At 36.7% G+C, this 14,419-nt stretch overlaps 1 protein-coding gene across 1 annotated transcript in view; it reads right to left on the bottom strand.

The window, feature by feature from the left end:
• CABCOCO1 (ciliary associated calcium binding coiled-coil 1) overlaps positions 1-14,419 on the bottom strand; it is a 51,749-nt gene that overhangs the window by 20,757 nt on the left and 16,573 nt on the right. The window contains exon 7 of the mRNA XM_062580465.1: positions 11,922-11,994. Coding sequence (XP_062436449.1) covers positions 11,922-11,994 — 73 coding nt within the window. The remainder of the gene's footprint in view (positions 1-11,921; positions 11,995-14,419) is intronic.

Raw genomic sequence — 14,419 nt, 5'->3', positions numbered from 1 at the left:
CACAATAATTTGTGATTTAAATTCACAGAAAATGTGCCAAAATAGTAATGTTTTCTCGTCAGATTTAAAAACTTGACCTTTATGACTCTGATACCAAAGTCCTATGTTTTCTACTCATTACATAATTCCAGGAATGCTTGGATTGACTGATTGCTTCTATTAATTTGACAATGTATCCTTTTATTATTATTTACCCATTTAATTGAGGAGGTTGATCAGAACAAAGTGTATTAAATACACCGCAATAAAAATGGTCTGAACAACAATGGTAGGAACTGGACTCAAAGTAAGAGTTGTTAGGAAATGGAGATAAACTTGAAATCCTGTCTTGAACTTCTATTCTGCCTGGCTATGCCAAGGTTCTAAAGGAAAGGAGATTATTTTTACATTTCAGGAATAATTCAGAGAATCACGTTTGCAAGTGCAGCAGAAAGAGACAGAACATAAAAACTTTATCATAGGCAAAATGAGTAGTCTTTGGCCCTGTGCTTCATTCTGATAATTTCTTGACCTCTCAAACAGAATTTGATTATTAGACAACAATTAATGTATCTTGAAGGTAAGATTCAATACTCAGTTACATACCAGCATGGGTGCACCTTCCAATAAACTCAGGGGTCATTCTCAAAACAAATACAAATGCAATGATGCTTTTGGAACTCCCAGAGAAGGGCACTACAATGTACCACTGGTAGGACTAAAAAAAAGAGAAGGAGGAGAAAGAAAAAGAAAGAAAAATATGTCTCCAACCTACCCTCCAGCTATTAGTTTTAATGGTAATGCTAAAACTTAAAAATAGACTCCAGTAACAAAACTAACTGACGGTAAAACCTCTAAATACCTTATTTGAAGGATAATCACTACAAGTAATTTAACATTTCTCCAAATGTAAATCTTCAGCTGCCCCCTAACTCTTGGAGAACACAAAAAAAAAGACAAAATACCTCCCTTAGAACAAAGGAAAATCATTAAATGCACTTAAATGTATAACAGATAGAGCTGAAAATGATAAATGTGTGTCATGAATACAAAAACGAATGCTAAGAAAAACCCTGTAAGAATGCTAGGAAGATATTAGAAGTGTAATAAACACTAAGGAATATCCCTATTGCTCCTTCCTCTTTTTTATTAAACAAGACTAATATACGTTGGGGGCCTATACACACTGTCAATGGTTGCAGTGAATCTCTATTCACAACACACAACATTTAAGGAATCTAAAAATATAGACCTGAATTCCAGGCTCTTAATGTCTGAAACTTGCCCACAACCTTCATCAATCCAGAATTCAAGACTCCTCCAGCACAGGATATTTTCCTAACTCTGGGACCATATTTGGACTGCGTTGCTATTAATGAAGCATGCGACATTTATTTTTATCACTTAGAATCTATGCCATTTCCTTTGACCGCATTCATAAGCCAAATTTGATATGTACAGTCAAAACAAACTACTGAGCAACTGCTCCGAAGGTATTGTTCCTTGAGTAGCGTTACTTGGACAGAACACAGAGACGATAAAACTCCAACCACGCACAGGAATTCCGATATCAAGAAAATAGAGTAATACATGTATTAGTATGTGTAAAAGATGTAAGATGTTCTGTGCTACAAAATAAGTAGCAATATTTTCTACATTATATTTTTACAATGTTGTGGGACTTTCACGTAAAACCAATCAAAAGATCAGAAGGATCACTGAAAACAAAAGTGGACAGCAAACCGTTAATGCATTTCAGCTGTAAACATCCATCTTTGGGTCTTATCCTGGACACAGCATCATCTGCAGAACCTACACAGGCTCTAGTATAGGCTTTACAATCTGAGACAAAGACAAATTTTGAGGGTGAAATCAGTTTGGAAAAAAAAAAGGTAAATAATATTCATACAGGTACTCGCTACTTTACCATCTCTTAAGGTCAGCTGAGGATTCTGCCCATTCTTAAATGTAAGGAAAAGCAAACACTAGATACAAAAACCAAAGTACTCCTCCTGGTAGTTTTAAGTTAGCCAAGAAGAGACTCAGGATTACTTGACTACCCAATTTTCAACAGTACAGTGGGAAGTCAGAACATAAATAGTTCAGGTAACAGGAATAATAAGCAATGAGGTGAATCAAGGAGAGTCACAACACACGAGGCTTATTTAAGGCTGATGAGTCCCAAAACTGAACTTGTTTCCCAAAACACAGGAACAGAAAATATGAAAATTAAATGGGCTAGAGCTGCTGGGAGGTGGCCGTCAGCCTGCACAGAAGAAAGGGAAAGGGACGGAAGCTCCCTCTCTTCTGCTAATAACCTGTAAACGACTCCTGCTTCTGCTTTAGACAGACAGAGAAACAGTAGAGATAGCAGAGGACCTCGGTCGGCCGTTCTCTCCTGTCAGCGCAGGCACACATGGGCTACTGGAGCTCAGACTGCAATGGCTCCATGCTCTCTTTAGGTGCTCGGTAGGGACAGGGAGAGGAGGGCACGTGGAGGCCACCAAGCTCAAGCACACAGCTCTTCCTCTGATATTATTTGGCACCCACCTCCCATATTTTTGGTGCAGATAACAATGCTGCAGAGTGTATTCAGACTTACAGGAAAGAATCAAGCGTTACACTTGGGATAAAGTCCACTCCTTTGCCAAATGTCCTCCCCACGTAAACCTTAACTAAAACTTATTTTGAATGACTACACTGAACCTAAATGGTGCGTTAGTCTTCCAAAAGTCTAATAAGGAAAGTTACAAACAACAAATAATAGAAATGTTGAAGAAAACAGTTGTTTTGTTAATTTTCTATTTATATAACTGGATCTTAAGAAATCTAGTCATCTGTAAATTTAGTAAACAAGGCCGATGAATATGAAAAATTGCCATTTTCAAAAAAAAAAAAAAAAAAAAAAAGAGAGAGAGACAGAAAACAGGAGGAGGCTCTCCCCTACATGTCTTTCTCAGCTTCACATGCACATCTCCCCCGTAACCCTGAAGTACCAAGTAACCGGAGAGGATTCTTCACAGACAGATATAATTTATAACAAAGACAGGAAAAGGCAACCCTAACTCAGAGCTTGCTGCCCTTCCTATAAAGTTCACCTCCTTAGCAAGGAAAAGCAGAGAATAATTTGTTTGGTTTCTGTACGCAACTCCTTTTTCTTTTATTGTAAAACATTTCCATTGTCCTTTTATGTTTTGATTATTGAGTAAGTTTAAAGACTTGCCAAATAGCCCTAGATTGTTAACAGACCACCACTATTTAACTTTGAATACTAACTATATATATATATATATATATATATATATATATATTTTTTTAAAGGCACAGTTCACATTAATATTCTATGCCCTCATTTTATTTATTATCTTTTCTTTGAAATTTAAACAATTTTCCTAGCTAAGGTTTATTAAATGTAAGCCTAAGCAGCTATATAAGTTATTTCACAAACCAACCATACATCCTATAAACCTCAGCTTTCTAATTAGTAACATTGCATTTTGCTGATCTTAGCATATATACAGAGAATCAAAATAACATTTTATGAATTAAATATGCAAATACATCAGATTCAATGTTCAGTAAAAATACTTTATGTTGTACCTTATGACAAGTTATAAACTTCAAGATGAAATTAGAAAACACAAACTTTCTGGTGCATTTTAAAAAGAGACTTTAAAGGAATGCAAAACTTGTTTATTATTTAGACTTGGTATACGTTTGCTCTCTTTTCATAACAGCAACCAACAGGATAAAAATGCTATTAAAATACATATTGATTATAAATCATTACAGTAAAAAATGCTATGCTATTTTTTTATATGAGTAAGGTAAAAAAAAATAAAAAAACATATTCATAACAAAAGACGTATGAATTTGATACATAAGCGTTCCCCTGTGGGGACCCCATTTCCCATGAAATACCACATCACTTGTCCATTCCACAGATCCTTTTATGAACACAGTTTAACCTGCAATAAGATGGGAAGCATCAGATAAAGAGTACAAAAATAGTTCAGTGTAGTAAAAATTGTCCACTGTTCTCTGCCTGCCTAGCTCTAATTGCCAATTAGTAAAAATAATAATGGAAATTTTTGAGATAGAGCAATTACTCTTGCAAACCAAACAGTCACCAGTAAGTCATCTCCCACTGGACCAGTAAATACTCAAAAGGTAGCTGCTGGCAATCAATAAACAACCAATGCTAAACTTGAACAAAAATATATGTGAAACACAGTATCTTCTTAAATAACTCCTTGATCCACAGTATGCTACGTGGAATGTTTTCACATAAAAAATAGTATTGTCCTGCAGTGAACATATTGGAATGAAGTAATTCAAATAAAATAAAATTCAAATAAAATCATTTTTTGGCAGATTCCTCACAAGCGTTATTTTCTGAACTGACTAAAAAATTAGGATAGGATTTGCAAACGCTCCAGTAACATCCTACCCAGTTCCTCACCAGCTTACCTACATGGCTCTTTGGACAGCTTGCCACCCTGCCCAGTCTGGCAACACGGTTTCTAGGTTACTGGTTCCCCAGCAACATGCTTTATGGACTGCTGAGGGCAGATCTCAAACCCTGAAGCACATGGACCTCGCTTCAGAGGAAGCGACCACCCCGTAAGCCCCAGGGCAGAGCTGCTGGGGGCCTGGATCCCGAGGCAGCCTTCAAGAGGACTGCTGCCGAGCAAGGGAGTTTAAACCGAGCAATGCTAGAACAGCAGTTCTGTTAAGAGTGTTTTATATTTTGTTTTCACAGAATCAGTAAGGTTGGAAGGGACCTCTGGAGATCATCTAGTCCAACCTCCCTGCTCAGCAGGGTCATCTACAGCATGGTAGACAGGGCTGCAGCCAGGCGGGCCTTGAATATCTCCAGAGAAGGAGACTTTTAAACTAGAACGAAACCAAACTGCAAAATCTCTGAATCTCCTCTGAAACAGAATTACCAATCTTTGCTCAGCTCGGATTGCTTTGTTACATGCTGGTCAAGTAATGCAACAGGGCCTCCCAAAGGGCATCAACCCAGTAAGCTATTCAGGAATACTAGAAAAGTAAAACAGAATTCTTATCATATTAATCAGCCCTCAGGTACTTTGTTTAACCACTGTAAAATGTTCCTAAATCAATATATTTTTCCCAATCTCATTGTTTTTCATTAAAAGTCACACACATCTATACTTAACAAATATTGATTTATGAATATTTTTATACATATGCTATGGCCATCTGATACGGCACTTAGTCATCTGGCTCTTAAAATATTCTGATGAAGAGCAGAAACATGCTGACATCAATATACTGCCTACCCTTCCTGTCAAAGTCTACAATTCCGAGTTGCTGTTATCAGTACTATATATATTTACACCACATAAAAATACAGAAACCAAGCCACTTTCTAAATAATTTTTAAAAAAGAGATCACATCTGTGTATACATTAATTCCTGAATAGTTCCAGAAATGTTTTACCACCAACAACATTCTTTTTTTCCCCTCTCTCATATTTAACATCCTGTATTCATAAATGCAATGTTTTGTAACTGCATAACTGAAACAAAGTTATAATGAGCTTCAAAAACTATTTTTGCTCTAGCGTCTTTAGCTTTTCATCCTCCAGGGCACAGAGCAGTCTGACGCCAGTCACTTCTCAGTTTAACTCTGTGTATATGAATAAGTCTACTGAAATAAAATTACCTAAGTGCTTAAAATGAGGCACTTGTTTAAATGCTGGCTGGGTCAGAACCATAGTGCTCAGCATTCTGCAGGTATAGCCTATGTCAGCTATTCTCCATTTTTTCTGGCTGAATCTTTGTTTTCATGACTTCATACATACTACCAAATTAAAAAGCAGATTTGTTTCATATTGGATGCTTCTTAAGTAATTTTAAAAAAGAAATGTCAATCATTCTCTAATGCAAGATTTGCAGAAGTACTCAGCACTGGCTTTAAAGTTCCACCCACTCTCAGGAACTCACAGTGGCTTCCAGGGCACCATAGTCTGGCTACCAAAACACACAAAATGTTAAAACAGCTGAAAAAACCCATCAGCATGTGACCTACCTAGAAACATAATTGTTAAAGTCCAGTATAACTTCTGGTACTACTGATAACTGCATATACCAGAGACATTCTTTGAAAAACGAGGGAGGTTTGTAATGAGCAAGATATGCTTAAAAGTAATATTATTTTAAAATATTTCAAGTAATGATGCATACAATCCCAACAGACTCTTCTTTTTCATTCAGTGTAATCACAAGTCCTTCAAGATCTCTGGTTACAATCACAGCATCAAACTTCAAGATCAAAAGACTGAATATCAGCTATTTTTGTCCCTGAAAACTGCTGGCTCTCCAATTGCTTACTTCAGTAATCCAGTCGTAGGTACTACACACTTCAATAACAGACATCAAGAATTCTCCCTCAGACATCAAAGAACCAAGTACCAGTCTGCTAGTTTTAAACATTCATAATTGTGAAATAATGAACCTACTGCTGAAGCTGTAGTTTTGATCTCCATAGAAGGCAAGACTTGAACATTTTCTGAAGGAAAAAATAAATAAGGATATGAAAGTAAACGAAAAAAGGAATATCAGGCAACATTGGTTTATGAAAGTTACGCTATGCCTGACTACTTTTGTAGTTTATTTAATATGGAAATCCTTTTTCTAGACAAGGTGAGAGATGTGATCAACTCATGAGAGGAATGGTATATCATACAGGTGAGACTGAATGACCTCGAACAATATTCAATCTTATATTCAATAATATAAATTGTGAAGTGACATTGTTGGGACAAAATTTTTAAAAACCTGCTATATACTGGGACTACATCAGTTGGAAAAGACAGAAATCAAGAGGAACCAGAACAGCAGGCCTGCTAGGAGACAGCCAATGACACAGCTGTGACACACATGACTGATTCTAGGATGCACCATGTCAAATATCCCCAGCCGAGAAAAAGAAAGCACTACTGCCATCATGCAAGGCCTCGCTTTCACCTCAGCAACAATATTAGGCGCAGTTTGGTCATTTATGAACAAACAAAATGAATTTAAAAAACAAAAATAGAAAAGGTCAGTAGGATTAGTAGCAGATGGTATGTACGTAAGAATGTATGTAACAAAAGCCTATCTTAAAAGTCGAGCGGGAAGAAGACTGGCTATTTTCGTTTAGCTAAATGAAGGCTGACAGTAAGATTGCTGTCTCTTTATACACTGGAAAAGTAAACATCCAGAATGGGGGGGGGGGCACACTAAAGGTCAATACTGGCACAAACCGGCACAAGAACAAGAGCACATAAGCTTGTCATGAATACATTTAGGTTGGAAATTACAAGTTTTCTAACCATTACAGAAATCAGGCTCTAGGGCAGCTTTCTAACTGAAATAGCAGAGACAAAACAGCTAACTGTTTTTAAGCTGGAGCTGGACAAGTTTCTGAAGGGGATTATAGATACGCCTGCCTATGAGAAGAAGGGACAGTTGAAGAGGTCCCTTTTAGTCTTGTGCTCTGGTTCCTTCACATCAGTCTCGATGTCTTTGCCATGGTGATATTTACAAAACAAAGCCACACAAAATCAACTCAGTGGTTTTTAAGCATCACAAATATTTCAAACCATCAAGCTTTGAAAAGCGTGCACTCCATTAGCTGGGGAATGAGTCTCTAGCATGAACTGAAATGTTCTGGTTTCATACAGCTTCAAAATGCAGTTCTCAAGAAATCATTGACTAAATTGCTTTAAAAATGATTTTGATTAACCAATCAAACTGTGCAACACCTAATGAGGATCATATATCAAAGTAAAGTCCCAGACTTCAGGTCTTTTACCATCAGAAAAAAAAAGGTTTATTAGTCTTCATATAGTATATTCTTCCCATCCACCCCCTTTGAATTCAAACACAGAAGGTATTTTGTTCTTAAAAAAAAAAAAAAAAAAAAAAAAAAATCCCCACATTTGGATAAAGACCAGACATAGTCCAAAAGCTTAATGTTTTGGAAAGCAAGGAGCACATGGAAACAAGGCATTAATGGAAACTGTTACGGAACTCTAAGCACAGGGAATGATATCTAGTAACTGCTATAATATTGAATGTGCACTACCATTAAACTTAATCTTTGATATTTTTATTGCAACCTGACCCACTATGACATCTCTAAAGAAAATTACATTGTACACTACTACTTCAAGAAGTTAAACTTAGCTAGTCATCTGGGCCATAAAATAGCAGATTACTCCATCAGGCTGGCTAAAGCAACCAGAAATAAAACTAGATTTACCAACCACATTATTTTTTATTAGGAAATGTTTCAAAGCAGACAATCCCAGAAGACTTCAGTCCGATTCCATCCAAAAATACACAACAGAGAGCATCAAAAACATGAACTGTAGTATAAGGCACAATTTGTAAATATGAGGAAAAAAAATTTACACAATGTGCTGTAATATATCATCCTATCAAAGCAAAGCAAATTAACTGAGCATAGAAATAGAAAATAATAAAAACTTCTACACAATTCATGTATTAACAGTTTAAACCTTTTTACAAGATCTGACATGTGTTAATGGGAATTGCTCCGTTGAATCCCTGCACATCAAGATTTAGTCTGTACTCTATTTGCTTTCTTTGAAATTGCAGGGTAATATAGGTGTACTAAATCACAGCTCGAGAGTAAAATCTCCAGAACTGACACAAGGAAAAAACAGTATCTTTAACAACAATGTTCTTAAAGAACTCTGTTACGTTAGCAGTACATACATTTTATTTTGCATTGTGGCCACAGTACAGCTGAAGTGCTATTTCTTCTGTAATGGTTTTGAATGTGGGAAACTGCTCATAATGCTAACAGAAAAAAAAAAGCAAAGGATTTACTCAGCAATTTTAACACTTCTCTGTAATTCCTTGTACCATCAGATTTTCTCACAGGTATTCATGCATATGTAATACATAGGTCTCTGTAGGTCTAGAGTGAAGGAGAAGTGATTTGATAGCTGAAAAGGCAAGTTTTAAATTTTAAAGACTGCCAAACTAGATTAGATGTATGATGTGTGTTTTATCATCTAACCAAGCATTCATGTCTTTCAGTTTTAACCTTTTTTCCTAGGCAATATGATCACCTCAGGCAGTTTGATTTAAAGGCTTTAGCTGAAGCTAAAATATATTTATATTAGCCAGTCATTTGTTTCTTTTTTTTTCTTTTAATACTTAAATATTATCTGTATTTTACAAAGTTGGTTCTATTATGCTAGCTGTATCACACTAAGAGTATTAATCAGACTGTGACAGTTCACTAATTATGTGCCATTTTTAAGTAACTTAAATTTTGTTAATTGGCATGACCACAGATATTGCATGCATAATCTAACTCAGTTCTGAGTCATTTCCCTTTTCTTGACTGATTTTATTCCACACAGGAAACAACAGGGTCATTTGGAAATAACTGCAGCGAAAGATCAAAAGGGAAATCTGATTGAGAACACTGTACAAATGTCTGCATGAGAGAAAGTAAAATTCAAAAAGTTTATAACCCATTGCACTAAGTTTTCTCTGGAAAACACATACTATGTCTTCTCCAAAAGGATATCCATTACAACACTAAGTACTACTTTTATTTGCTGTAGCTGTAGATCTTTTAAAGAAACAGGTCTTGTCATTAGACTATTGGACTTTTCTTCAGTAAGTAATACTTTCACCACACACGGAACACAGATTTACTCAGCTGAAGCAAGTCATTCATGTTATCGATTTGCCTCAAAGTCTTCATTTGCAGAAGAAGATAACACTGTAATTAAGCTCTTAGAACATCACGGTTCTTGTTATTCAGGCAAATCTGGCTGTTACAGTTTGGCCTTTCCCAAAGAACAGGCTCTTACCAGCAGAGCTAAATGAGAATTTCTAAGATGTGAGCATACTGAGCTTAGCCGTGGGCTGCCGCGTATCCATAGCACCCATTTCGTTACAACAGTGCTCTATACATCAAGACAGCAGTCAGTTTTACACCACAGCTTTACCTGCTCCTTTTAGCAATCAGATTTCCCCGAGAGTGCCGAGCCCCCTTCAGTGCCCTGCACACGTGCGCTGCTGGGCACGTGGCTCCCGGAACGCTCCCGCCAAAGCCACGCACAGGGAACCACCTCTGCTCCTCTCCCTTGCTAGAGTCTGAGCCGTTCACCTCCGGCACTGCACGCGTACAAGGGAACGCTCTCCGTTATGAAAAGGGGATTTTGAATTGTAACAAAGCTGTAGCCAGAGAACTTGAATTTTACACTGAGTTCACCTCGCACCACATTTTAACTAATAAAGGGAACATACATGACACACAAATTTGTATGCATAGCTTCAAAGCTATACATATTGTAACAGTAACTTGTTGAGGAACAATACATCACTACCAAAATAAAATCTACACAAAAGATAAGCATTGATCTTATTGGGTATGGCAGTATAGCTGCACAGATTAAAGACTCTCTTCTTTGGACTTTAGAATACAAAATAGACTTACTAAACCGAGCTGCCACATAGCTAGTAATTGGCTTTAAGAGAGTTACAGTTAAAAACTGTCCTGAGGGTTTTAGTGATGGTTAGAATCTGTAAATTGCACTTGTCCCTGGCTGGATCTTCCCCAAACTAACTCGCAGACACGCATTTCCCTCGCCGCCCAGCTGGGGACGGCACACTTCGGGGGGCAGACAGCGGAGAACAGACATTTTTTCATGACTGAGAAACTGCAAAGTCGTGTACTGATTGATTCCAAGAACTGATTCTTAGCCACTCAGAAGTGGCTTATAACTGGTAAAATACGTTACCCAAATTTACACACGGAATTGCTTAACAGAACCCTCATTAAAAACATTTTTACCAATTGTAAAAGTGCTAACCCACCACCGACCTGATTAGTTAATACAGAAAAACCAAACAAATATACTAAGGTTGAAGCCATGCTCTACTCAACTTATAACAGTTTTGTCACTGATTCAGCATAGCTGGAATTTTACTCCATCTTACAAATGCTAAGAATAATTTCCAAAATATTTGCGTCCACTTCAGGAAAAATACTTCTAGTGTTTTATTCATTTATTTATAAACAACACTGGAAGAAACTATACCATATTCTTTATAGACATAAATTCCTAGCTTCAAGGGTAGAGAACATATTCAAATGCATTAATCTATTTTTCCTGTATATTGATAAACTAAAACGTAAGTGCCTTCAAAAAAATTCTACTACTGCGCCTCTCAGCGTAACCAGTTGTTTCTCATGTAACAGTAAAATCTTTTCTGATGCATTGTGAAATATATTCTCAATAAGTATAGTCCAGTTAAAGGAAGGTTTATTTGATGAACTGAATCTGTCCATTTGATTAAAGATCACATCTTGAGACAATGCATCTTCTTACCTATTTTTTCTACATACAAGTTAGAATACATGGCAAAGTTTACAATCAAGCCGACTCACTGTTATTAACCGAATACCTTCAGAATGCTGAATTTCTACTTAGCTTGTTTCTGAATAATCAGTATAAATAACTGTTGATGGCTACAACAGAAACAAACATACATACATATACATATATAAATATTAGCACTGCGGTCAGTCTAGGCTTAGTACATAACCTTTTTGCTGACTTTGAAGTATAATCAGACTCATGCATTGCTAATTCAAATTACATGCACCACCTTAAAAATATATACACAGAGGTATTCTTGATTTAGCACAACTAGCATCTTAGCCAAGGAATGTATTTACACTTCTTTGAAATCCAAAATTCATTTTGAATATAAGGATCAAAACATCTAACTTGTATTCTTTAATCTGCTATTTTATCCTGTTAGTAATGGAGTAATGTTGACATGAAGTAGCTTTGAGCAATATAAAACATATGCCACAGTGCATTCATTAAATGACTCTGCAATAACGAGTCCCATCGACATAAACGACTTACCTCGTCACTTATCACAAGTTCTTCTCTAGGACTATGGAAAAGATATTCATACAGTTTATAGTGTTGAAATAAGCTGGAAAACAAGAGAAAAAAAATGTACTAGTACAGTAATAAATCTTTAGAAAGGTAACACCATTAAAAAAAAATCCGTTACACTAACAGTTATTCTCCACTATGGTGATATTCCAAATGTTAATAAGAAATGCTTATTTAACTTCAGCTATAATTTGCAGAATATTTAATTTACAGGGTTTACTGTTAGATAGTTATAGAAAATACCATATTACATTTAAGAATACACACACGCACTCATTACTGAAAACAAGTTTAGAAGACTGAAAGCTCTGTTCTGAAAAAAAGCGATTCCTGAAGCATTTATCATCAGGATACTTATGACTTTAATACTGGCAACACTAGACAAGAAGGAAACAAAAGCCAATCCAGCTTCCAGATTCTGCGATGGTCTGTAGGCTACTAAGCAAGTTTGATCTTGGAACATGAAAACAATAAAGAATGGAAGCATTTATTCTCTCAGAATCATGTTACAGAACCAGCACTTTTTTTTTTTTTTTTTCTTTTTTAAGACAAACTTGCCTGGTGCTTATTTTAAAATTATGCACAACACAAGGAAGAGAGCAGACTGGCGGGCAGAGGAAAAGAGCTGCTTTTCTTGAAAAAGGTGGGAGGAATGGAGAAAAAAAAAAGAAAAAGAAATTCCTTGTTGAAGTTAGTTTTTTTCCAGCAATTGTAGAGTACAGTAGATTGACAGAAATTGATTAACAGACTACTTAAAATGAGATGAACATGCTTGTGTTGTCTATTACAAAAAAGAAAAACCTTACAGTAAACTCTCTCAACGTTATCTTCTTAAAATATATATATGGCTTCCACATGTTTTAAATAATTTTTCTTATTCTCTTTCCTAATGATCAATGATATAGTATATCTTTTAATCAAAGGTTTGGTTTGTCACAGTCTATCTGTTACAATTACTTGTTCTCCTAAAATTAGGATACAGAATTTCTGGCTTTGCTCAAGCCATTTTGACACATGATTAACAACACAGCTCTGTGATTTCATAGAAAGTTCAGGTTGAGGAATGATTCAAAGAGTTTATCACACTCACATACCTGTGAAAGCTATGGCAATAATCGGAGGGAATGCCTGTAACCAGCTGTTGTCCTCTCCAGCTAAGGACACAGAGCACAGCTTTTTTTTTATAAGAGGGCCAGCACCCAGGAGGCTGATGCTTCTTCGCTCAGCCCCTGGACACCACATCTGGAATACTGTGTCCAGTTTTGGGCCCCTGAGTACAAGAGACAAGGACAACATGGAGGGAGTACAGCACAGGGCCGATACAAAGGTCGGAGCTCGACTGTGTGACACTGGAGGAGATACTGATGGACCTGGGTTTGCTTAGCCAGGGGATGAGAAGGCAAAGGGGGGATCCAGTTGCAGTCATCCACAACCTAAGGAGGTACAGAGAAGAGGGAGCCAGAGGTATACAGGAAAGGCAAAGAGATAATGGCACAAGTTGCAACATGAAAAATTTCAACTGAATGTAAAGAAAAAATTTTTTGCCATGATAGCAATTAGGCCCTGGGACAGGCTAAGCAGCAGGGCTGCAGCATCTCTGTCCTTGGCAATACTCAAAACTTGGCTGGACACAGCCATAAGCAACCTGACCTAATGTTGAAGTTAGCCCTGGCTGGAGCAGGAGGCTGGACTAGATGCCTCCAGAAGTCCCTTCTAATCTAAATTTTTCTATGGTTCTGTGATGCAACTAATACACACCATGTATGCAACTATCCAGCTAATGCTAACGCTACTGCTACTTACCACTGGATATCAAGTGCTACAGTTACACATCAAAGCCTAACACTATTTACTTCTGGGCCAAGAGATTAAGAAATCAACAGTTTCCACTCCAAAGTCATCTGTCAAAAGGTGGTGCCCTCATTCCACATCTTTCAGTCTGTAAGGCGACTGCCAATACAGAGATAGCACATATGTGCCGCTGATAAACGATTCTTCTTATCCCTCTTCAGAGGATGTACACCAGTATTTTAAAACGACGTTTTTATTTGATTTCTTTTAGGGAAGCTCCTCCCTGTTTCATTAAGTGTCTCTTAAATAGACTGCCAGGAATAATTCTCACTAATGCAGAAGTATATGTGAATTTTGGCTTTTATTTGGGGCATCAAGTATCATGCTTTCCTAGGAAACAAGCAAAGCTCAAAATACAATGTTTAGGGGTTTTTGTTTGTTTGTTTGTTTTTCTTTTTAGAAGATCAGAGTAAATTCAACTGTATGATAGGCACAGTACATTTTAGAAAAAATATGTGCCTTTAAGTAAGATAGTTCTCTTTTACAATAAATTAATCCTAATGGAAACAGGTTGAAAAATTATGACAGAAACACTCCCGGCCAAAACTACCGAAACAGTAGAAGGGGCGAAGGAAGAGCAAGCAGAACATCTCAAGGCAAAATATAACTGT

The sequence above is a fragment of the Rhea pennata genome, chromosome 7 (genome assembly GCF_028389875.1).
Source record: "Rhea pennata isolate bPtePen1 chromosome 7, bPtePen1.pri, whole genome shotgun sequence".
Classification (NCBI taxonomy): Eukaryota; Metazoa; Chordata; class Aves; order Rheiformes; family Rheidae; genus Rhea; species Rhea pennata.
Note: the sequence above shows the minus strand (reverse complement) of the source record. Positions and strands in the feature narration are given on the sequence as shown.